General features: G+C 35.9%; 1 protein-coding gene across 3 annotated transcripts in view; it reads right to left on the bottom strand.

Moving 5' to 3' along the window:
- Window positions 1-655: 655 nt before the first annotated feature.
- The window catches only part of LOC126829492 (murinoglobulin-2), a 40,764-nt gene continuing 18,835 nt past the window's right edge, over window positions 656-22,584 (bottom strand). For 2 of the 3 annotated variants that reach the window (XM_050559402.2, XM_050559401.1), the window contains exons 11-37: window positions 21,733-21,990; window positions 20,716-20,903; window positions 20,151-20,304; window positions 19,315-19,413; window positions 18,626-18,688; window positions 18,028-18,222; window positions 17,142-17,291; window positions 16,302-16,418; window positions 15,964-16,021; window positions 14,676-14,847; window positions 13,465-13,582; window positions 12,901-13,014; window positions 12,132-12,251; window positions 11,761-11,892; window positions 10,018-10,156; window positions 9,377-9,553; window positions 9,047-9,134; window positions 8,410-8,566; window positions 7,843-7,953; window positions 7,144-7,306; window positions 6,439-6,650; window positions 5,011-5,175; window positions 4,451-4,516; window positions 3,713-3,970; window positions 3,193-3,295; window positions 1,401-1,483; window positions 656-914 (exon numbers count right to left, since the gene is read on the bottom strand). In XM_050559402.2, coding sequence (XP_050415359.1) covers window positions 906-914; window positions 1,401-1,483; window positions 3,193-3,295; window positions 3,713-3,970; window positions 4,451-4,516; window positions 5,011-5,175; window positions 6,439-6,650; window positions 7,144-7,306; window positions 7,843-7,953; window positions 8,410-8,566; window positions 9,047-9,134; window positions 9,377-9,553; window positions 10,018-10,156; window positions 11,761-11,892; window positions 12,132-12,251; window positions 12,901-13,014; window positions 13,465-13,582; window positions 14,676-14,847; window positions 15,964-16,021; window positions 16,302-16,418; window positions 17,142-17,291; window positions 18,028-18,222; window positions 18,626-18,688; window positions 19,315-19,413; window positions 20,151-20,304; window positions 20,716-20,903; window positions 21,733-21,990 — 3,669 coding nt within the window. In that variant the 3' untranslated portion in view covers window positions 656-905. Of the gene's footprint in view, window positions 915-1,400; window positions 1,484-3,192; window positions 3,296-3,712; window positions 3,971-4,450; window positions 4,517-5,010; window positions 5,176-6,438; window positions 6,651-7,143; window positions 7,307-7,842; window positions 7,954-8,409; window positions 8,567-9,046; window positions 9,135-9,376; window positions 9,554-10,017; window positions 10,157-11,760; window positions 11,893-12,131; window positions 12,252-12,900; window positions 13,015-13,464; window positions 13,583-14,461; window positions 14,628-14,675; window positions 14,848-15,963; window positions 16,022-16,301; window positions 16,419-17,141; window positions 17,292-18,027; window positions 18,223-18,625; window positions 18,689-19,314; window positions 19,414-20,150; window positions 20,305-20,715; window positions 20,904-21,732; window positions 21,991-22,584 lie in introns of all 3 variants that reach the window. The other variant, XM_050559403.2, reaches the window with a different exon arrangement.

Genomic DNA, 22,584 nt, shown 5'->3' with positions numbered 1-22,584 from the left:
AATCGAGATATTAGCTTTTCGATTTTAGGCTAGCCTCTATCATCAACTAAAATCGGTACGATAAACAAACAAAGTCTCAATTATCCATTTTTACATTTAATTATTTTTCAAAAGATGTATTCCAATCCGCTAAAATATTGCAGGCCTACGATGGCATCGAGAGTTGGTTATGGTCTGGATAAGTTAATAAATGTCTAATTAATAGTTTATATAACAATTCAGGCCTAAAGAAAGACATGCAATAGGAAGATTTAGCTCTTGCTGTATTAGAACACTTTCAAATTGCTGTTTGACGGACTGGAAGAGCAGGAATCGCGTTCGTGGCCGTCTATAATGTTCAAAGTTTTCGCGGGAAGCCTCCCTCCCACGTACCTCCGTCGATGCACACGATAACCGGCTTACCAGGCCGACACTCCGTAAACGGGATTTTATTTTTCTGGCATTATATATAGGTCTGATCCCAAACGAGTTGGCTAATGTGTGAGCTTTGCACGTTGAAACAACGCTTACATTGCACAAAATGAAATGTTGTGGGATCCCAAACGTGATATATTAGGCTATCGGGAAATCAGTTGACATGCATAGCGTGTGTTGAATGGACCTTACCTTCCCTCCCCACTCTTCACTCAACACAACATCTCTCTTTTAAACAAAATTTGTATAATAAAATATAGGCTTTATTTCTTCAACAGGAAAGATTAAGATATAAAAAGAACTTTACAATGAACAGTATTCTTATTAACGATAAAACATAATTGTATATTTGGCTATATACAACTTAAGTAAAAGCAAAATCTCTAAATTACAACTTAGATTGAGCTGGTCAAAATAGAACAAAAAAGGAATTAATAAAGTAATGGTCCAGCCATCTGATATCACTTCTTGAACTTTATCTGTTCCTTCAATTATCTTCTCTAAAAAGAGAAAACAAATAAAACGTTGTTTAGTTTATTTAATTCTCTATCTAATACCTGATAAATGTTGAACACATACTTCTTCATTCCACCCGACGAAAAGCAAAAATACACAGACTCAATATATGTATTGCTATCAAATATAGAAAAGTATAGGCGAAGAAATGGACTATATTTGATAATGAAATGGGGTTACACTTCCTACTTTTGTGCACCTGGGCTAATGAAGGCGGACAAACCATACAGTGTGCTATGAGGAAAACGTTTCGAATTCCAATTATCAAGGATCTTTAACATGCACACCAACGTGTACATGGGACCTCAGTTTTTCGCCCGACCGAAGAAATAGACACTGTTCCTTTCCAGATCCTCAGTGATCGAACCGGGGACTTCCTGGTGATCGAGCCGGTGACTCACTCACTGAGTCACCGCGAGTCTTCAAGTTGTCCTTTAAGGAATGGCGCTTTTTATGTTTAAAAGACTTACCCACTGAACGCACAATCCACACCCAGGACACACCTCACAAACTGATGCCTCCTTTCTTCGATAAAACATAGTATATTCATCGTCTAAAAAACGAAACAAGGTATACATATACAATGGACATTCTAATAAAATGACGGCTTGAATTACCAATGTAAAACAACCTTACAAGAAAAGTGTCATAATTGTGCTTTATCCTTTATCGTCAGATGGTGCGACAGGACGGGCACTCAAAGCGCGAGATAATGATATAGAAATATGTGATATCACAATTAATGTCATTGTATTAATTCATAATAAAAATTGACGTCAAGCAGGATGTTGGATTTCTCTGTTTAAAAAGATCAATGTGTATGTATATACGCCAAAATGACGATAGAGACCATGTATTTCTCAAAAAATTTCAAGCCGCGTGGGGGGGGGGGGGGGTTGTACATTTTCTCAGGAACTTGGCAAACCACCTCCTGGGTAGGGGATTCAAAAGTTCATGGGAAAGTAGTCATTTATTTTGCAAATGTTGTAGTACACATTTTGTGCATAGATACTTGTGTTTACCAAGTGTTAAAGAGTAAGAGGGGAGGGGTTTGGGGAATTTGCATTAAGTACAAATATCTAGATGCTGGCAGTCCAATTAATCGAATCAACAAGAACACCAATCATGCATCCAAGGCAGGCATAATAAGTTCCATGATAGATCTAGCCGGTATGGATCAGCATCTTATGGTTTTTTTGTTAAATTTTAGTTGCAAAAGAACGACCATAAACATGTTTTAAAATGGTAGGCAAAATAATATACAGTACACTCGTCAAATGACCAAAGAAGACTAAACAAAAAAAAACTAAACAAAGAAATATGCGTACATAAATAATATAAAACCAAATCGAAGATTAAGGCTAATAAAAATTCCGATTATATCGACTAGGATCGCCGCTATCTTGGAATTTTGACACCAAATCAAAATCAATGCGCAATAAAATAGTACAAGAATCCGGTCTGCCAAGTAGCGTGTCAATCGAATTCACGAAGCCGTAGAACAACAACAGCAAGATGAATAGCGCTTGGGGATCATTTCCTGGAGGAAACCGTTTAGTTGTATGAAACCTCTCTAGCGGAGATTTGATATACGCTATTAAATGACAAAACATCATCAATCAATTTGCGACTGATATAAAAGGATCCGCGTGAAAACAGAAAACCACTCAAGTTTAAGTTCAATACAGCATAAATTAGGCCTGTACATATTAACATAGGCGTACGGGGAAATTTTTGACTGGGGGGGGGGGGGGGCGTTGGTGGTTGGTGCCCCAAAAATGTAGTTAGGTTCTTAGTATGTTACATAATAATAATAATAATATCTCTTTTGCGATGAATAAGTTCTTAATTTCTAAATCATCAATAAAAGAGAACTAAATTTTATTTACTTGTAATATACACAACTAAAACAGTTGTTTATGTAACTAACTCGTTGCTTACTGTACTCCAAACAATAGAGGGTTCGAGTCTTAAGATTTCTATATAATTGCCTAACTATATGACACTCTGAATTTAAATTCGCTGTTAAATTGGACACATTCAAGAACACAATATTTTTTTATACAACTTTTACAAAGTACAATTGTGTGCCCAAATTTTCCCAGCATTTGGTGCCCAAAATGTTGGGGGTGGTGCAGCCGCCCCCCCCCCCCCCCATAATTAAATCTAAATCTAAATTAATCCATAATTTATATTATGAACTGTGGGCAAAGTCAGCTCTTCTAAAATTTATTTCTGTGAGACTTTAAAATGAATTTTTACCTGGTTCATAATAATCATATATTCTGACAGGTACAGGTTGACCTTTAGCTACGGGGTCAAACATATTCATCTGTATGTCCATACACGTCCAGTCGTGTGAAACCTGAAAATAGCATTGACATGTAAAATATAAAGTTAATAAAATGGTTCGGTATATTAATAGACCACGTAGCTAAACTGTTTCATAAATACAGATGTAAAGTACATAAAATCAGCACCAATCCACGCCAGCTCAGACCAGTGGCCAGTATAACGTATAACCCAGTTTTAACTACGGAAATGGAATGGCCGCGTACTCAATCTGGTCTTGGAGTGTACTCAGTTCAGACACAATTTGATATACCAGCGGTAGGAATTAGGCACGGATCGGTTACAATTTAAGTAGTATAAATAAGACCATGGTTCGATTAGTTCAAAATGGAATGCAAATTCGTTAAGTGATGACTGTAGTGTAAATTGGTGTAGGTTTTTCGTTGCATTTTCCCTAATTAAAAGCGGTATATTTGTATGTGTTCTTTACCTGGTCAAAATAAAGAGTAAGTTTTCTGTCACCAGTTTCATGCTTGCTCAGATTTGGAAGTTCTGGAAGTGTTGAAATATCGGCTTCAAATCCAGTAGGTACGCCCACTTCAATTACACTCATACTGGCATTTCCAGACTTCTGATAGCTGAAACAGACTTCCAGTATGAAGGAATCGGTTAAGCTGTTCTTCACTGTGGTGTTAAGATTAAATGATGGATTAATAGCATTCTGTTCTACGTTGTAATATGTAGCTATCTGAAATTAGAAGTACAATTTTCCATTTTAGCAAACTATTTCTTGAAAACAGAACAGTAAACATGACCTTTTTGTCACATTTCACCCGATTAGATTTTATTACATACTTCGAGAAGGTATTTGTTGAGTAATAAAACCTTCTAGTAGTTTATCGAGGGCTGGCCGTTTTTTTATCGCAGCAACAGTACTTGTTAATCGAGACTAAGCTTCAATTCATCATTTTTAAATTAAATCATTATATGGCGACCGTGTTTCAATCCGTTAAAATCTCTGCCATTCGATGTTACATAGAGTTGATTAAAGGTTTTCCATGTGAATAAAAGTCTAAATATTAATTTATAACATTTGAAGCAAAATAATGAAATGTCATGGTCAGACTTAATTCTTACATAATGCATCTTTACGTTATTTAAGTCAATAAAGTCATTAAAGTTAAAGGTCCCTGTTTCATTTAAAAGTGTAAACTGTGGATATACCTACCTCCACTAAAGCTGTACCGGACCCATCACCTTCAATATTAAATGTCATTGGTTGTTGAATGTTAGTCTGAAAGAGAGTAGAACTATAACTAACATTGTTTTTTTTTATTCACAATGATCAGGTGTGGGGAATTTGTAACAATGAAATATTCATGGGAATATTGAAAAGTATCGGCGAAGAAATGGACGCAGAACAGTATCAGCGATGCTGTATTCGACAATAAAATCGGGGTTAACGTCCATCTTTTCTGCAGCGGCTGGGTTAATGAAGATGGGTGTAGCCATACACTGTGCTATGAGGGACATTTGCCCCAAGAGCGGGGCTACGGTCTACTTTTGTTTCGAATTCCAACTGTCTAGCGTGTAAAATGGATACTCGGTGTTTTGTACCATCCGAAGGACTAGACACTTGTCAGACCGGACAACCCGTCCTGCACCACTGTCGAGGTAAAATCACAGGAACCGGACGCCCTTATAGTTAGCTAGCTAAAGCATTACCCACTATAGACCATCGCGTCTTCTTGTATTTAATAAATGAGTGACAATGAAGTAATTACCTACCTGGCTCAGATTGACATCTTCCGAGAGGAGTAAAAGCGAATTCTGTGAGTTTACGTTGAACATTTTAGAGCCACTTGCCCAGCTGACTTGGATATTTAAATTTGTAGTTGGTGTGTAAGTTTCTCCAGCATAATTAGATAAAGCTTCAATTGCCAGAATAGTATCCTGAAGAAATCATATAATACAGCAATAATTTAAAGCACGATAGTTTGTCACACATAGTTTATCTATACCAATATATCTCTACCATAATATCCCTTTATTTAACGTCCACTTCCACCGAGGTGATATCACAGACAATCCATGCATATAACATTTCATGTGTCTATATACCTAGTCTAGTTAAGTGTTGCTGAACGTTGAAATCGATCATATAAATAACTCTATCTTTTGTGGGCAAATTTACTAAAAGATTTGAAACAAAAACTGATTAGGTTGCCTGTGTCTCGTGGTCATTATTCCAACGATAATGTTTTTATATACAAATAACTGTCAGTCATTATATACCTAGTCTAGTTAAATGTTACTGAACGTTGAAATCGATCATATAAATAACTCTATCTTTTGTGGGCAAATTTACAAAAAGATTTGAAACAAAAACTGATTAGGTTGCCTGTGTCTCGTGGTCATTATTCCAACGATAATGTTTTTATATACAAATAACTGTCAGTCATTATAGAAATTATAGTAGACGGACACGAAACAATAAAAGGAGGACACTAAATAGTAAATAGGCTGACACTAATTAGTGGGTTGTAAAATAATAAGCGTTATTTGACATAATATAGTGTTGAATATAATGATTACAACGATCAATACAATTCCCATATAATAAAATGTACTAATAATGACTAATACGCTTGTATCCCAACACAAACAAGACCGCGGTTAATATTCATCTATATCTCCCGTAAACATCCAATCTACTTTGGCATTTTTCATGTAAGTTTATATCCAATTTATATTCACGTATATACACTGCGAAATTTCAAAGGTATAATATATTTATTAGAGAGCTGCATTATGTAAGATTGAGATACAAAGCTGTCAGGTCGTGTTATAATAATTGTTCAAACATAGATAATGAAAATTGAATGTACACATGTATTGAAAATTCTAGTCAAGTACTTTATTCTGTGCGAAGTTATGGGGGTTTGAAGTTTTGACAAAATAGGTTGTTTATTATAGTAGCAACGGTACTTGACAATCGATCCTAAATGTCGATTAACTATTTTATCGTTAAACGCTTAAATGGCTTAAAATCGGAACCATCCGATGGCCCAGAGAGTTGATTATGGGCTTGTCATGTTCATAAAATATGTCTAATTAATAATCTATATAACATTTGAAGCCAGAAAAAGACTTGTAATAAGCAGATTTAGCTCTTACATAATGCCTCTTTAAGCAAACATAATTATCATCTGTTACCTGAGTAGAAGTAAAACCACCTTCTGGATTTCGTTGATTACTGATCCATCGTAAAACAGGTAAACCATCGTTAACTTGTTTGGTACCTGTTATAACTAGGAGAGCATATGCTGTGGCCTCAATATTAATAGCATCGTTTTTACGATACCAATAATATCTATAGCGATTAGCATCTTCTGGGGGTGATGGACGTTTCCAATATTTTACACCATCTGAAAAAAACATCCGAGACACATTATTTCTCAAATCATTTGTTTTATCCTCCAACTTGACGCTGTTTCTTGTCAGACCCTCAATTGTGCACTACTGACAAGGGACTTTCTCGGCAAACACCTGGATCGAAACCGCAGGGAGGGTGGTGGGTGCGATTAATGAGTCAGCGCCTTACTTGATAAGCCACCGCGGATTAATACAAAAAAGGGGCTGTACCAAGAGTGGTAACATGGGGCAAATGATTTATTACAATACAATTATCTAGAAGAGGTCAAAATCTATAACATTCTTGGAAAACGTAGTTGGTGTCGCGCTCGAGGAGGGAAGGGGGTACGCTTACCCTTTAGTTAACACTTGGTATCACTTTCCATGTTAAGAGTCTTGGGGTTTTGACTATGCAACAATCTCGACCCCCAACATTTCCGAAATTTCCAATATGACCGTTGATATTTTTCTACTTTAACATGTCTTGAACTTCAAGTCTATACTTACCAGCACTAGTTGCCAGTTGGTTCATTTTAACTATAGCTGGTAATGTTGCTTCACTAGCTGTTGTTTGTAGAGCATACGTTACGATAGCTATATCATAGGCATCAGTTATATTCATATACTGTTTCTCTAGGTATAGTTGAGCAGAACGTATAGATAATCGTACCTGAAATAGCCGTAAATGAAATTAATATTAAGAATGTCAAAACGGGCTTATTTCCTATATGATTATTTGCTTGATAACGATACCTGTATGTGTATTGAAAAGTAGTGTGTTAATAAAATTCAGAAGTAGTATATCCATGTAAGTGTGTTAATTTCAATGAAATCTATTTCTATATGTCTTATAAGGATTTCTGGTGTAGTTTAGTTCCAGTTTAATTCATGTTCCTGTTGTATTTATGTAGCTGTTTTATACTTATGTTTCAGATGTAAATAAATCACATATTTACGAAACTGATCTCTGTTACTATAATAGTGTTACATTTGTGTACGACTGTAGGATACAAAAAAACCCTAAAAACAATGCTACACGCCCTGTATTCTCCATAGATTCCATCCTTTTGAAATACTTAAAACGATGTCGCTATATCATCCATTTTATGTATTGTATATGTTCGCATATTTTTCGTGTATCTAAGTAGAAAGGGCTTCCCAATCCAAATTCGGATATTTGCTGAATAATATATATTATATATTTACCACTTCTAGTGTTTTAGTCATCATTGGTCCTTGTTCTAACAAAAACTGTTCTGCCTCTTTCAAAGCGATTAAAACATAAGCTGTTAAAGCCTCTCCAGATCCTGATCCTCCCTGAAAATATAAAAACATACATTAACCAAAATCAAAAGAATCTCTAAAGCAACGCACCGTTCCAGTTCTTTCTGTCGTTGTATTTAAAGTAGCTAAGGCTCTAACTCAGTATCATCCAAGGTCTTCGACATTGAATACGCGAATTATTTGACAATTTAAATCAAGATTCGTTTGAGACCTCTGGCGTATTTCGCCGAACATAACTGATTTGAAATTAGGGTAAAAACGGAAACAATTGAATGTAAATCAGTTTATATACATTCATATTAATTACAATAATATTATATGCGTTGCGACACATTTGTGTCAATTTCTAGGTGCCAAAAATTATTGATTTAGCTCCTTCAATGTCGGCGTCTGGAAAAATTGATTACATTAGTAATGCACCAAATAAAAACCTGTTTCTACAATTATCATCCTATTTCGAGTAAACATAACTAAAAACCACTTGTGTACCTGCATTCTTTTATTGAAGACTTTGCCGGGTTCTGGGAAACTACCATCACGGTTCTGTGCAAAAATCATCCATAATATACTCTTCTCTATCACGTTCTCATCAATAGTAATCATATCAACAGCTTGACAGAAACATTTAGTTACAAACGCCGATAACCTACAGAATATAAAGGAGTGGTTATAATCAATAGAACGAAATTAGTTATATGGCGATTAACAGATTGGAGCCACGGTGGCTAAGTGAGTAAGACGCTGGCTCGCTAGCCTGGAGGTCGAGTATTCGATCGAGAAAGTTCATCGGGATTTTCCGACGTGGTTTCCCCTTGTCAGTGGTGCAGGACGAAGGGCCTAACCAGGATAACTGTCTATTCGTTCGGATGGGAAGAAAAACCGAGGTCCCGTGTATAGATTGGCGTGCATGTAAAAGATCCCTTAGCAGTTGGAATTCGATTTAATAGTAGGCCATAGTGCCGATGTCCGGACGAAATTTCCCTAATAGCACACTGTATGGCGTATGCCCATCTTCATTAGCCCAGTCAGAGTAGAACAGTAGGACGTTTAACCCCATTTCATTTCATTTCATTAAGAAATTAGTTAACAGTGCATGGTGTTTATATTAGGCACAGTCTTCGCTTACCACATACTACCAGATTCATTACTGTGTTTATCACCAAATGCACTGAAGGAACCATCTTTATGTTGATAAGCTAATTCTTTCTGGTATCCTGAAAATTTCAAAGATTATTATTACTTCAGTAAGACAGATTTGTTTTAACAATGAAATTTACATGAAAAGAGATATGAAACGTTTTACTTTTGTAACTCTAGTAAGGCGAATATTTCTATATTTCGTCTGTTAATAATATAAAAACATATTGATTATATTATATCCTTGTCTTACACTTGCGTTTAATTAATCCTTTTTGTTTTTAGCTGAAAAGCTCATTATGATGTTATACAAACCAACCTTTTTCCATGATGGCCGTTGCTTTCTTCTTTATTTCTGTTGTAAGGCGACCAGTTTTTCTTAGATATTTGGTGACGTAAATACTTGGTGCAAAGTTTAACATGTTTTGTTCGCCACACCCATAAGGCATCTTTAACAGTTTATCAATATTGTTTAGTGATGGGCCCAATATATCGCCTGCAAATTGTAACATTTATTGTTATACTAAATGGGAGACAACTCTGCGATTAGAGATAAATAGATCCAAGGAAACATCCTAAACGTCAAACATTTAGCGAGTATTTTTTTAAATATATAGCACGACGTTTCGTTGTAGTTTTCGAATTTAACGTCCGCTTCCACCCGGAATGATATCTCAGATAAATGTTTCCTAAGATAATTGCATGTAGATCGAGTCTTGGGTGATTTTTGACTTACAGTATTTTAAACTATTCTATGAAATCAACTCAAAGGCGTAGCGTATAGGTAGGTACAAATAGTCTAGTGTAGGGTAGTAAACTAAACGTTAATATGTATAGTGATACAATAATGAAGCCATAAAGATCAATACTGTTACAATACGGCCTTGAAAATCTTTAATAATAGGGCTTCAAAAAGGTTGTTTCATTTAATGGCCGAATTGGAAAAAAAGGCATACGTACCAGCTACATTTATTCGGACTCTCTGTGACATAGACACTGTATTATCTGGGAAACGAACAGTAACTGACTGTTTAAACTTGGTCGTACTATCTAATCTAACTAATACTGGTTCATTAGAAGATCTTTCTATTCCTTCTGGCTGTAATAGTAAAACAATTGAACAGTTTATAAGGATAGTAGTGATCAATATCCTTTTCAATATATATATTTTTTTAATCTTTTATTATTTTATACAAACGTTATACATTTATCACAAATATCTAATTCACGACAAGCTACAGGATGCGATTTACAAAATATTGTATTCTCTACATATTATCAAACCGCTTAGCAATCATATTCTATATTTTCTTATATATGTATTTTTTCATTTTTCTTATGTATTTTTCAATTCTGTAATAAAAATGAATAAACTTCGTTTTTTATCGTTCAAAATTTCGTTTTACATGTCTTTACTACACTAGGATCGGGAAGAGTTGTTATACAAAATGCGTTCTGGTTAATGTGAGGGATTAGCCAATGAAACGGTCTGTTGCAGTGAGTTCTTGGCGTGCGGTGCACGGAACTGTAAGTATTCTACTAGAAACATCAACGCTGATTGGTTAATGAAATGTCTGACGTCATAAAGTCAAAAGCCGCTCGTATGACGCCTGACACGACCTCCCACTACAACTGGTCAGATCTTAATGTAGTAGAGGCAATCGAAAGTATAAAAAAACGAAACGAAATATAGATCTGTATAGAGTGTCTCCTGTTTACCAAGCACTATATTATAAATTGACATGAGAAACACATACTTTTCAAGAGCATTAGACATATTTGTCAAAATATTTTGAGTTTCAGAGCATTCATAATATAAGTGTTCAAGAGTTTTATCTTTTTCCCCACAGAATAAACACTGTTTCTCAATGGTAATTTTAATAGTGTAAAGATATTTTGTGGTAACAATTATGTGTAGAAATTTGAGTTGAAACTCTAGCGACTGTGTGTCCAGTGTCAATTGTTTTTGGTAGAGCATATATTTTTCCTTTTCTCTGCTGTCCTCGAGACAGATTTAGGTTAAGGATATTCATCCATTTTACTTCATTTTTGCATTCTTTTTCCTTTGGATCCTTATTAAGAAATTAAGAGATTTTCTAAGTACGGTCTGGGTGGGTATCGAGACGCAGAGTTTTCGCAAATGAGAATTTACAAGGTCGGATATAAGATTTTTCGACTTTTTAGGAAGAGATGTTAGCAGTCGGTTGTAGTGAAGAAATAAACTTTTAAGTCCAAATTCGTTTTTTATGTTGCCAAATGTTTTGAGCATGCCTTTAACTTTTGTATAGTTTAACTGATATATATTATAATATCATTTCGCTGTTTTCTTAAAGTGTTATTTATGAAAGCAGCATTGTTTTAAATTAAAGAAAGGTTGACAAATGGTTGACAAAAGCGGCTTCATAGAAGTAAGCAAATGTTTAGCCTGCAAACTCTTATTGTTCTTGTTGTTCTTTTTCTTGGGGTGACGATCTTCGACAAAGCGTAAGGCTCTGCCAATTCAAATGTGATTGACATGTTTGTCCATTGGAAAATTGCGCTTAGATTGATAGACTTCGATTTCTGATATGACGTCACAATTCCAAGATGGCTGCGATGATCGCTTCCTGGTTCGTAGTACGGTTATAAACCATGGCTCGTTTACATATGTATTCGAAGGTTCTTTAAAACTTGGACATTAACAAACTGTTTATATGTACAAACCTCAACCAGTAGATTTCGTTCAACAGCATCACTTTCATATAAAGACTGTACAGCAACATTTATTAACACATCACCAATCTTTTGTCTTACTGCTATGGGGAAATAAGTTGATCTAACACTGTTTGGTTCCATCTTAAATATACAATACAAACATTATAGCAACATTACAGCAACCATTGATTATGAAATTACACAAAAAACAAGTTCAGGGATGGCAGATTCGCGTGACAATAAACAGTTTCATTGTTAACGAATTTTTTTTCTAATTTCATCAAATCTTTTTTAATCTGCAAGGGGTGTTCTTGGGTTGTTCTTGGAACTGATGGATTGATGGATTATATTCATATTATAATATACAGATAAATACCTACCCAACCTAAAAAGTGTCTTTGGGTCATATGCCATTCATTCTGCACAAAATCACCAAAAACAAAGTATTTCTGCATCTTTATGCTGACGAAATCAGAACTCTGGGATAGGGTAACCATGGCCTGCAAATAATAAAATAAATATATGTTAGCGGTAAATTTAGCTAACCATATAGGGTCTCACGAAAATAGCGTGTCATAATTTATTTTTTAGGATAATAAATACAGATTTCCATCTGGTATCACCTGGCCATAAAAGTACAACAGTCGACTTGATAGCTGTTGTTTGTTTATTTATTTTCTGAGACGACAAACAAACAAAGTCAATGCCTAAATATAGCGGATTATATGTTCAAAATTGATATAAAAATTAGTAAACTAATGCACTTTCTCTAAGTGTCTGAAAACGAAAATTGAATCGTCACAAACAGTAGACAGTATCGAGCTATTACCGATTGTGTGTTCAAGACCATGGAGTTTTTAAGCAGACACAATCAAAGTGGTTTGACCCCGTTCAGATGCGTTCACACTTGACCCCGATAAGCATTCACAACACGATACATTGATCGAGTCGATCTCAAATCGGTTCCGAGACCTGCTCTCTTCGTTCCTCGAGGTTGGTAACGTTCTCAGAACCGTTTACACTTCTAAACATTGCACTATAATGTTTGTTCAGAAATGGCCTATTATGTTGCGAGTTGATGTTACCCTCCCCCCCCCACACACACACTCTCCATCGCCCCCTCTCAATAGTTTAGATTAGAATACTCACAGGTACCACTCTATCAAAATAGTTAAAAACAGTCGCTTGCACAAGTACTACTTCATTTCTAATAACAGAATATGGTAGATTCAGGCTCACGAAGAAATCTTTGAACGTTGTAACCTGAAAAATATAGAGTTTCATTAAATAAAACATGGCGCGGGGTACGGGTGGAGCTTCTGGGCGCAAAAAATGGTCCTAAATTGATACCTAACGAAATGGACCCGGAATGCAGATCTAGGTTTGTGACGCAATCCTGCAAGTTATATTTGATTGTTTCAGTGCATTAAATCCCCATTAGGTGACAGAATGACTAGTTTTCGAGTCTATAGTGGTCTCATAAACTTTCATAGAGGTTTCGACACCAGAGAGCCCCCTCCCCCAACCCTCCCTAAAAAAAACCTGCTTACATACACCTCTGCTTTAAATGAGCAATGTGTATTTCTATGTCGTGGGACGAAGGAGAACGTTGATGCCGAGGGAAGGATCGGGGCTGAAGGGAATTGACAATTGTGTTAATGAGTTTGAAATGTAACTATAAGACAATTATGTGGCTTATCGTTGAGAACTTACCTTAGCTGTTTTATTGGCTACAGATAATCCTTTAAATGGATGTAAAGCAAAGGCACTGGTGGTCCAGGTAGTTACAGTATCTGGTGCTGTTTCTTGTAAAACAACTTGTCCTGTATTTCTGTAAAACAATTATATATATAAAAAAATACATCCACCTTTCTTAAGTTATATACGCCCATATTACTTGTGAATGTTTTTTTATGAAGTCATCATACGCATACATATGAATGAAATCGATAAGCGATAAAGAATGTAAACCTTTATTTGGAACGATAATACTTTCAACTAGAATTCACTCTTCTTTGATTGGCATTAAGTAAATGAACATATTAACACAAGGTACAATTTTATGGATACACAATTACTGAGTTTAATACAAAGCGACGTTTCGACGAGGATACTCTTGTCTTTATCAAGCAAATGATATCTTGCTTGATAAAGATGCGAGTATCGTCGTCGAAACGTCGCTTAGTATTAACCTCAGTATTATGTATCCATAAAATTGTACCTTGTGTTAGAATTCACTCAGTAAACAACTTAACATTTGTAGACATATGTGATCATGTGTAGACTGTAGATCATGCGGACATTTTCATCGGAATTATGTAAAGCCAATTTTGTCGCTAACGCTATCGTTGTCACTGTCCACAAAGCGGTATATGTGTATTTGTAACGTCCTACTCTTCTCCACCGAATGGGTTAATGAAGACGGGGTATCTGTAACAATATTACTGCCAAGGTTTTATCCGCTGTAGCTCAAAACTCAAAGGTACTCAAAACTAAAATGCGGTGGATTATCTAAAGGAAATTCCATACTCAAAATTACAGTTCGATTGACTAACTCAAACTTATATTTTCAGCTCAGAAATTGACATAACTGTCGATTCTTTCGGTCCGTAATATAGATATCTTTCTGGTATCAGTCAATTATTCGTTACGGATCTCCTCCGGAAACGTCCACGTTTTCACAGTAACCCACATATAATAACATACATACCCAATAGGAACCGTTCGCCATAGCCAGGTTTCTGGAAAGAATTTTCGAACACGGGTCACCTTGGCCAAGTTGTTTTCAGAAAATGCGCCTTGACCTCCACTTGAAGAGTCATCAACAACACTGCTGCTAGCCATTTGAAATACAGGTCCCCCTCGAAAGTACTCATCTATAAACAAGGATTGAACATTTTACATGCATATATATATCTACATACCCAATGGCTACAGTTCGCCAAAGCCACGTTTCCGGGAAATATTTTCGAATCCGTTGAACAGGTGATAAGTTTTTAGGTGGGGCGGAGGGACTGGCGTCGACGTTCATCATGACCCCTCCACTATCATCACTGTCATCCATCGTCATTTCCATTCTAGCATACATTGGGAAAACTATAATGAAGACAAAGGGTGCAGTAAAGCGGCTGTGATATCTAGTGATTAACATAAGCTGGATAATATTTAGCGGGATAGAGCAATGTAAGCTGTATGGGGACTACTTATCATTACAGATCCTGGGCTGTACAGCGCATGGACGCTTACGATTTGATTTTGTTGTTTGTTTCTTGCAATGTCTGTGTAGTTTATCTTGTCCACAGGTTTTTCTTATCCGTTTTGTTTTGCCTGTAGTGCGGGGGTATATGCAGTTCGACAAGGGATCGCAAGTGTAATCCTGGCACATATTTAAAATTTAGCGATAGAAAGCGAATGGGTTCGAGATTAGCCTGGAAATGAAATGAAATGAAATGAAATGGGGTTTAACGTCCTACTGTTCTGCTCCTAACTTGGGCTAATGAAGACGGGCATACGCCACACAGTGTGCTATGAGGGAACTTTTGCCCGGGCAGCGGCGCTACGGCCTACTCTTATATCGAATTCCATCTGCCAAGGGATCTTTTACGTGCACGCCAATGTGTACACGGGACCTCGGTTTTTCGTCCTATCCGAACGACTAGACAGCTGTCCTTGTCAGGCCTTCCATCCTGCATCACTGACAAGGGGAGACCACGCCGGAAATTCTGGGTGAACTTTCTCGGTCAATGCAGAGATCGAACACCCAACCTCCAGGCTAGTGATCCCCGAGATTAGCCGGAGAATATTATTATATATATATAAGTAAAATTTATGTTGGCAAAATGAAAATACATAATTTGTGCAGTTGGCGAAATGAAACTACATAATTTGTGCAGTTGGCGAAATGAAACTACATAATTTGTGCAGTTGGCGAAATGAAACTACATAATTTATGCAATATATGCTGCTTGGTGAGAGGAAGAAAGATAGAAACAGATAGGTTGGATAATAGTTGTAGCTTGGCGAAAGAATGAGATAAGCCGGAGAATGTTTACAGCTTAAAGAGAGGAGTCAAGAGCGAGTGCGAGATAAGCTTTTCTAGGTATAATAAGGGGATAAGACTGAATATGTCAGCTCTATGAACTACAGCACAACACTTTAGAACATTCGAATTGAGAGAAGAGGCTTCAATAAATGGAATTCCTAGATACTTACTGTAATTACGTTCTTTCTGGTACAAGATGGCATCTGTTAGAAGAGCAACACCGGCATTCTATTAATAAGAAAACAAATAGAACATTATTACAATTAATAATTTAAATGTAGATCTTGTTTTATACAAATACGTCAATTATATTTTTAAAATAATTTTAACCACGTGGCAACAGGAAAATTTAAACATGCTAACAGGTTGTTTCTGATAAATGGAAAGTAAACGGTATGGATACATTGAATACACTTGAGTAACATTGAGATTACGAAACATAAATTACGTTGGAGCAGCAGTTATGAAATACCACAAATGAGCCTTGACGTGTAAGAAATAAACTTACCCTGAAAATACTCGCAGCATCTGAGCCACTGCCGGCTCTTGGCCATCTCCAGAAACAATAAAACCAATCTCCCCCACCATAATAATTACCACCATACTGTAATACTTCTTTTAGAACCTTTATAAAAACGACATAATATTAACGATGCCTTATGTAAGAATTAGAGAAAGCGCTAGTCTCAAAAAATGGTGAAAAATAAATATTTTGAAAATTTCAGTCAAATTACTTTATTTTGAGCGAGGTTATGCGTTTTGACCAGAAATAGTGATAACTGGCCGATCACAATCTATATTCTAATTATCAAGTACCATTATGTTAAACATAGTCTCGAATATCAGTACTTTTATCTACAATTTCCGACCATATTGGCGTCCCGTTTTTAAACTGATTTTTAGTTCCTCATAGACCACGCTAATATTCATTATTGTTATACCTAAATGATAGCCATGGGAATTTAGCAGTAACCAAGGTTTAGATACAGAAGAAATTACAGTCAAAATAGCGACAAACACATCTCACCCATTCGAAAATTAAAATGAAATGAAATTAAATAAAATGTCATTTAACGTCCTACTGTTCTGCTCCGACTGGGCTATTGAAGACGAGCATACACCATACAGTGTGCTATAAGGGAAATTTGCCAGCACAGCGGCGTTATGGCCTACTTTTACATCGAATTCCAACTGCAAAAGGATCTTTTACGTGCACGCCAATGTGTACACGGGACTTCGATTTTACTACCCATCCGAACGACTAGACACCTGTCCTTGCCAGGCCTTCCGCCCTGCACCACTGACAAGGGGAAATCGCGCCTATTCAAAAACTAAAATATTGACTTACCGTATCTGTTGTGATGTCATTACCAGATTTTAAAAGATCAACACTTTTATCTACAGTTCGTAAACTAACCATGGATCCTGGTTCACCTTTAATTGTTAGTTTAACAGGTGCCCCAGGTTTTACTTTAGCTTGATCAAAATCCACAGTTATCTGATTAATAAAAAATAATTAAATTATATATTCTATATATTCTACAAACTTTGGCGCCTGGTCCCAGTCGGTCATGTTGGGACTTATGGCGGACAGTATGTAGCGGGAATAGATTTATTGAAGATATTAAAATTACGTCAAAATCTTATAGTCATAATGTTCAATAAGCCGAAGTATTCGCTACTATAATCAAGTCTAATTTTGTCACCTGTACTAGATTGGAATCGCTCTTGGGTGTGCAGTATATAAAGGGAGATAAATACACATCTGGTTTCAGACCACTAATTTTAGAAATACAGTAAGCGTTCGTTCTTAACATTTTATTGATTGGTCTAAAATTAATGAAACGGTCTGGAATTTACCTCTACTGATAGGCGTTTTGTGAAGTATCAATGATTTACACAATAAATTCATTTAAACTCATGCAGCAACAAATCAGATTTTCGTCAGATAATTGTACGTTGATGGGATCTAATTACCGATATGATGATTAGATCCACAGTTCAATGTTAGGCTTAGGCCAAGATATGACATGGAATTAATATTATTATACCGTCGGTGAAGAAATAATTATTACGCCTACTCTATAAATATCTAGAAACACTTTGAATTCAACATGTTTTTACATAAACGAACAAAAACTTATCCAGTGAAATATTGTGATTTAAACATTTGACAAAATTAGAATTGCAATTACCTGTGTGGTAATTTGTTTATAAATAATAATAGTTCTTACCGCATTTTCAAAGAGTCCTTGAATACTAAAAGAAATGGAGTCCGCGACAATTTCACCATTTGGTCTTTTATAGTAAACGATTAATTTACCGTCTGGAGCCATTTCTGCTGTGACGTTAACGAAAAATGTGTTTAGTATAGCAGGAGTTGTTGTGGTAATTTCCTTAGTTGTGATCAGCTTACTACGTCCAAGAACCTATAAGAGATTAGAATGAAAAAAACACTTGTAATATTTGCCACGGAGGGTTTTCATAGGAAATGAAATAAAGTAAAATGTGGTTTAACGTCAGTCTTGTAATATTTACCACGGAGGGTTTTCGTAGAAAATGAAATGAAATAAAGTAAAATGGGGCTTAACGTCAGTCGGGCTAATACATTATGCAGTGTGCTTTAAGCGACATTTTTCGCGGACAGCGGCGTACCCCGTCTTCTGTTTTCATATGAATGCAGGAATAATTAGACATACTTAGACGGGGATATAAATCCCCCCACCCCCACACATACACATACTTTAAATCAAAATATTTGGCCGTGTCTACTACATAATAAACCAAATTATTTCAACAGTGTTAAACATGATTGATATTATCACTATTTACCTGGTATGTGAAACTTGATAATGGTTCTGTAGATTTCAACTCAAAAGCTGCAGAAACACCAACCTATAACGTTCAATAGCAAAATAATATTAAAAAAATAGACATGTAAGAGCGAAGGCAATACGCCGCTTTAAATTTCTATTCTGTAAATAGTTTGAGCATCGCTTTATTGGGGCAAATTGTTTTGTTGTGTAAATATAATACACAATCTATACCATTTACAACCAGAAAGTGACTTATTCAAAGACTAAAGGATTCGACCTACTGCCAGAGTGAGTATCGAAACAACCAACCGGGCATCATCACCCTTTGCTGAATCCATGCTCAAACGGTATTTGGTAATACATTTTGTAAATGTGATTCCATAAAACTGAGCCTATCGTTAAACTATTAATTTTCTCTACCAACCGAGCTAACTGAATCGGGCGATACGGCATGATGTGTGCTATCGGAGCATTTTGCACGAACATCGGTGCTATAATCTACTGCTATTTCGATTTCCGGTCAGGGAATGCTGCTACGGGACGTCAGTTTTGTCCCATCCTTGCCAGTCAGCTTCCCAAGTCTAGCAAATTCCAAGAAATCACAGCCAACACCGTTCACCACTTATAGCTAATAATAGCAGCGATAATTTTGAAAGGAAATGTTACTCGAGTCGTTGTTTACTAATATGCCTACAACATGCTTACCTTTGGTGATTGAGTTAACATAGAGATCTGAATGTAATTTTCACTTGGAGAATAAGATCTGGATGCTGATAAATACGAACTGGTTTCAAATCCTTCCGCCTAAAAGAAAAAAAAAACAACAATTACCAGATAAATGTTGATATATTAAGCACAGAAAATTGTGGCACTTCAAAAGCAGATGTCCTATATAACATATATTAATAACAAAACCTGTAAATCTGATATTTTTATACATGATAAAAAGAATCCCTTCTCGTTTGAAGTTAATTTATTCTCAGGTTTTAGATTCATAATATTTATAACCCCCTTCCCGCTTTATAACACATCTATACAAATGATCCATACATTTTAAAATTCACAAAAAGGTTAGAAATACATTTTGTAAAAAGGTTTTAGATTCATAATATTTATACCCCCTTCTTGCTTTATAACACATCTAAACAAATGATCCATACATTTCAAAATTCACAAAAAGGTTAGAATTTACACTTTGTAAAAATAAAATAAGGTTTTAGTTCTAATTTTAGGTCCGATATATTTACTACTGTCGTGTTTGTATTTTATTTCATTATGCTATCTCTACTGCTGTGCGTTTAAATATTTATCGATGAAATATTGTCTGTAACAGTTTCATCAACACCGCAACAACTTTGCGTATGTGCTTTCTTTAAAATTATTTCGATTTGCTATTGAAGTTGTGTACGTATCTATAGTATACTTGTATCATCTGCAGTTCCCTGCATCACCTATTTTAGATAAACAAAGATAGTCAAAATTCACCACACGTTCATTGCTCATAGAAATGTGTCAGATTAATGAATTTTTACTGTAGTTACCTTCAATGATATTCTGTAAGCCACGGAAGGCACATCGACAGTGATCTTGACAAAACCGTCTACACCAACATCATGGAACTTGGCCTCTAGAGTTTTAGTGTCATACGTTGGGTAATAATAGGATGGGAACCCAACCAGGTCAATCGTTTGTAATCTACACAAAACGTATAAAGAACAAGATCAGAACTGTTAAATCTACGAATGGCTTAACAATGCACAAAATATAACAATTTTAAATCGAAAACAAACCCGTTTATCAGCCGACAGGCCCGTTGCCGAAGGGGTGGGGGAGAGGTACTGCAGTACCTGGTCCTCCACTGCCCTCTGAAAAATTATAACTCCCTATAACGGTGTGTGCTCCCCAGAAAAACGCTGCATTGCGCGTAATGTGGCACCATTATACTCTATTGAGATCCAGATATGCGGTTGGGTGGGGGGGGGGGGGTAATAAGAAACTGTAAAGGACCCCGGCCCCTTAAAGGAATCCAGGTATCACCAACCCCATCCCGAAGAAAATAGGACTATAAATTCTAATCAAAGTAAGGAGTAATGAATAATATTCTACCTGTTAGGCGTAAAGGGTTCTAAAGTGTCTGTTGGTGGTATGATAAAACTCGGCTCTTTAGTTTTGGGAGCGGGTGTTGTGGTTGTGGATGTAGTTGTAGTTCTGGGTTTTTCCACGTCGTATGTGACATTTATTTTAACTTTGCCTGGTTTTAATATAGGACTGTCATCTTGTCGTGTTACCCGTAACTAAAATATAATTGATGGCATTTTAAATTAATATAGGACCTCGCGTGATCCTAATACAAAAAAACGACATAAAAGTATATATACGAAAGCGTCCTGTAATAAAGAATCGGAATAGAATGGAGTTTAACCAGTCCAGAAATTTCTTTCCGTTTATGGTCTGCGATATCACCTTCGGTGGAAGCGGATATTAAAACACTAAGAACAACAGCAACAATTTTCACTTAAAGGAGCATTTTGTAAGATTAGATAAAGAGCTGACAGTTCTTGCTTGCTATAATGGATAAAAATAGATAATGGAAATATAGAATGTGTTGAAAATTTCAATCAAATTACTTCACCGTGTAGCCTCGATTGTCATTGCTTCCGTTATTGCGATAATAAACAAAGTCTCGGTTATCCACTTTTACGTTAAATCATCGACATTTAAACCTAGTGGAAATCTAGACTATCATAATGGCATCGAGTGTTGACTATGGTCTTAGTAAGTTAATCAATTTCTAAGTAATAGTTTATATAACATTTAAGGCACAAAGAAAGACCTTCAATATGCCTGTTTAATCTTAGGCTACAGGCATTTCTTTATAAGGCGCGTTCAGTAAACCACATATAGAGATTGGTCGACTCTTGATCAACTTTCCAATCAAAGCCTGGGACAGGGAAAATTCCGCGTCTCTTATACACAATACCTTGGTCATTTTAAGACTAACATTTGTCTTTGCTAATCCCAACTGACTAAAGGGCTCGAGTAAATATGTGAATCACTGCACGTACCAAACCACATTACGAATATCTTTCTGTCCATTTATTTCAAAATAAAAAAAATACTTACAATTGCCGTATATTTTAAACCGGGTTTGTAGGTTCTGGGTAAATTGCTCATAAAATTCATTTTAATAGGATTATCAAAGAACTGTAAATCTCCCTCAGCTGACATCTTGTTTCCTGTGATAGTTTCAGTAACGTTGGCCTTTACTTCCAATGTTTCCCAACTCAGTGAATATGGGTATGTACTGTTGGGATTATTTAAAACAACCAGATTTTTAACTTCATTCATACCCAGAGTAAAGTCGACTGTGCCATCTTTCATCTAATTTTTTCAAAAAAATGAAAAGAAAATGGTATATTACATTATTTTGGACTTCTAAATATATTAATATATCAGTAAAGTTCACCGTTCCGTTTTTTATCTAGAATTTTTGTTATAATCTAGCTTCTGGTTATTTATTTAAGTATTGGCACTTTTAGGGAGAGAAAGAGGGAGAGAGAGAGAGAGAGAGAGAGAGAGAGAGAGAGAGAGAGAGGTGGGATTTAACGTCCACTCGACACAAACTAGGTCATTTCGGGACTAACACATGGTTGAATTTTTAATTTTAATGATTCGCTCGCGCGTAGTGGCTTTAGCAGTGGGAGGAAACCGGGGGGGGGGGCGGAGAAAACCCACGAGGTTGGACAGGCGACAAAGGTTGTCTGTTCTCAATCAATTCCCTGTATTTCAGGATAAGACTTTAAAGCCTGTTTTCAAGATCAGGTTAACCAGTTGTAAATGGGTAGTGACAGGATAATACAACATAATACTGCAGAAAAAAAATTCTATGTGCGATGATTGAATTTACTTTCTATATTCTAATAAACGATAAATAATGATGTCAGCTACTCGGATAAACTTTTAGAAACATTATAT

This window comes from Patella vulgata, chromosome 8 (genome assembly GCF_932274485.2).
Source record: "Patella vulgata chromosome 8, xgPatVulg1.2, whole genome shotgun sequence".
In the NCBI taxonomy this organism is placed as follows: domain Eukaryota; kingdom Metazoa; phylum Mollusca; class Gastropoda; family Patellidae; genus Patella; species Patella vulgata.
The sequence above is the reverse complement of the archived record's forward strand: the minus strand, read 5'-3'. Positions and strand labels throughout refer to the sequence as shown.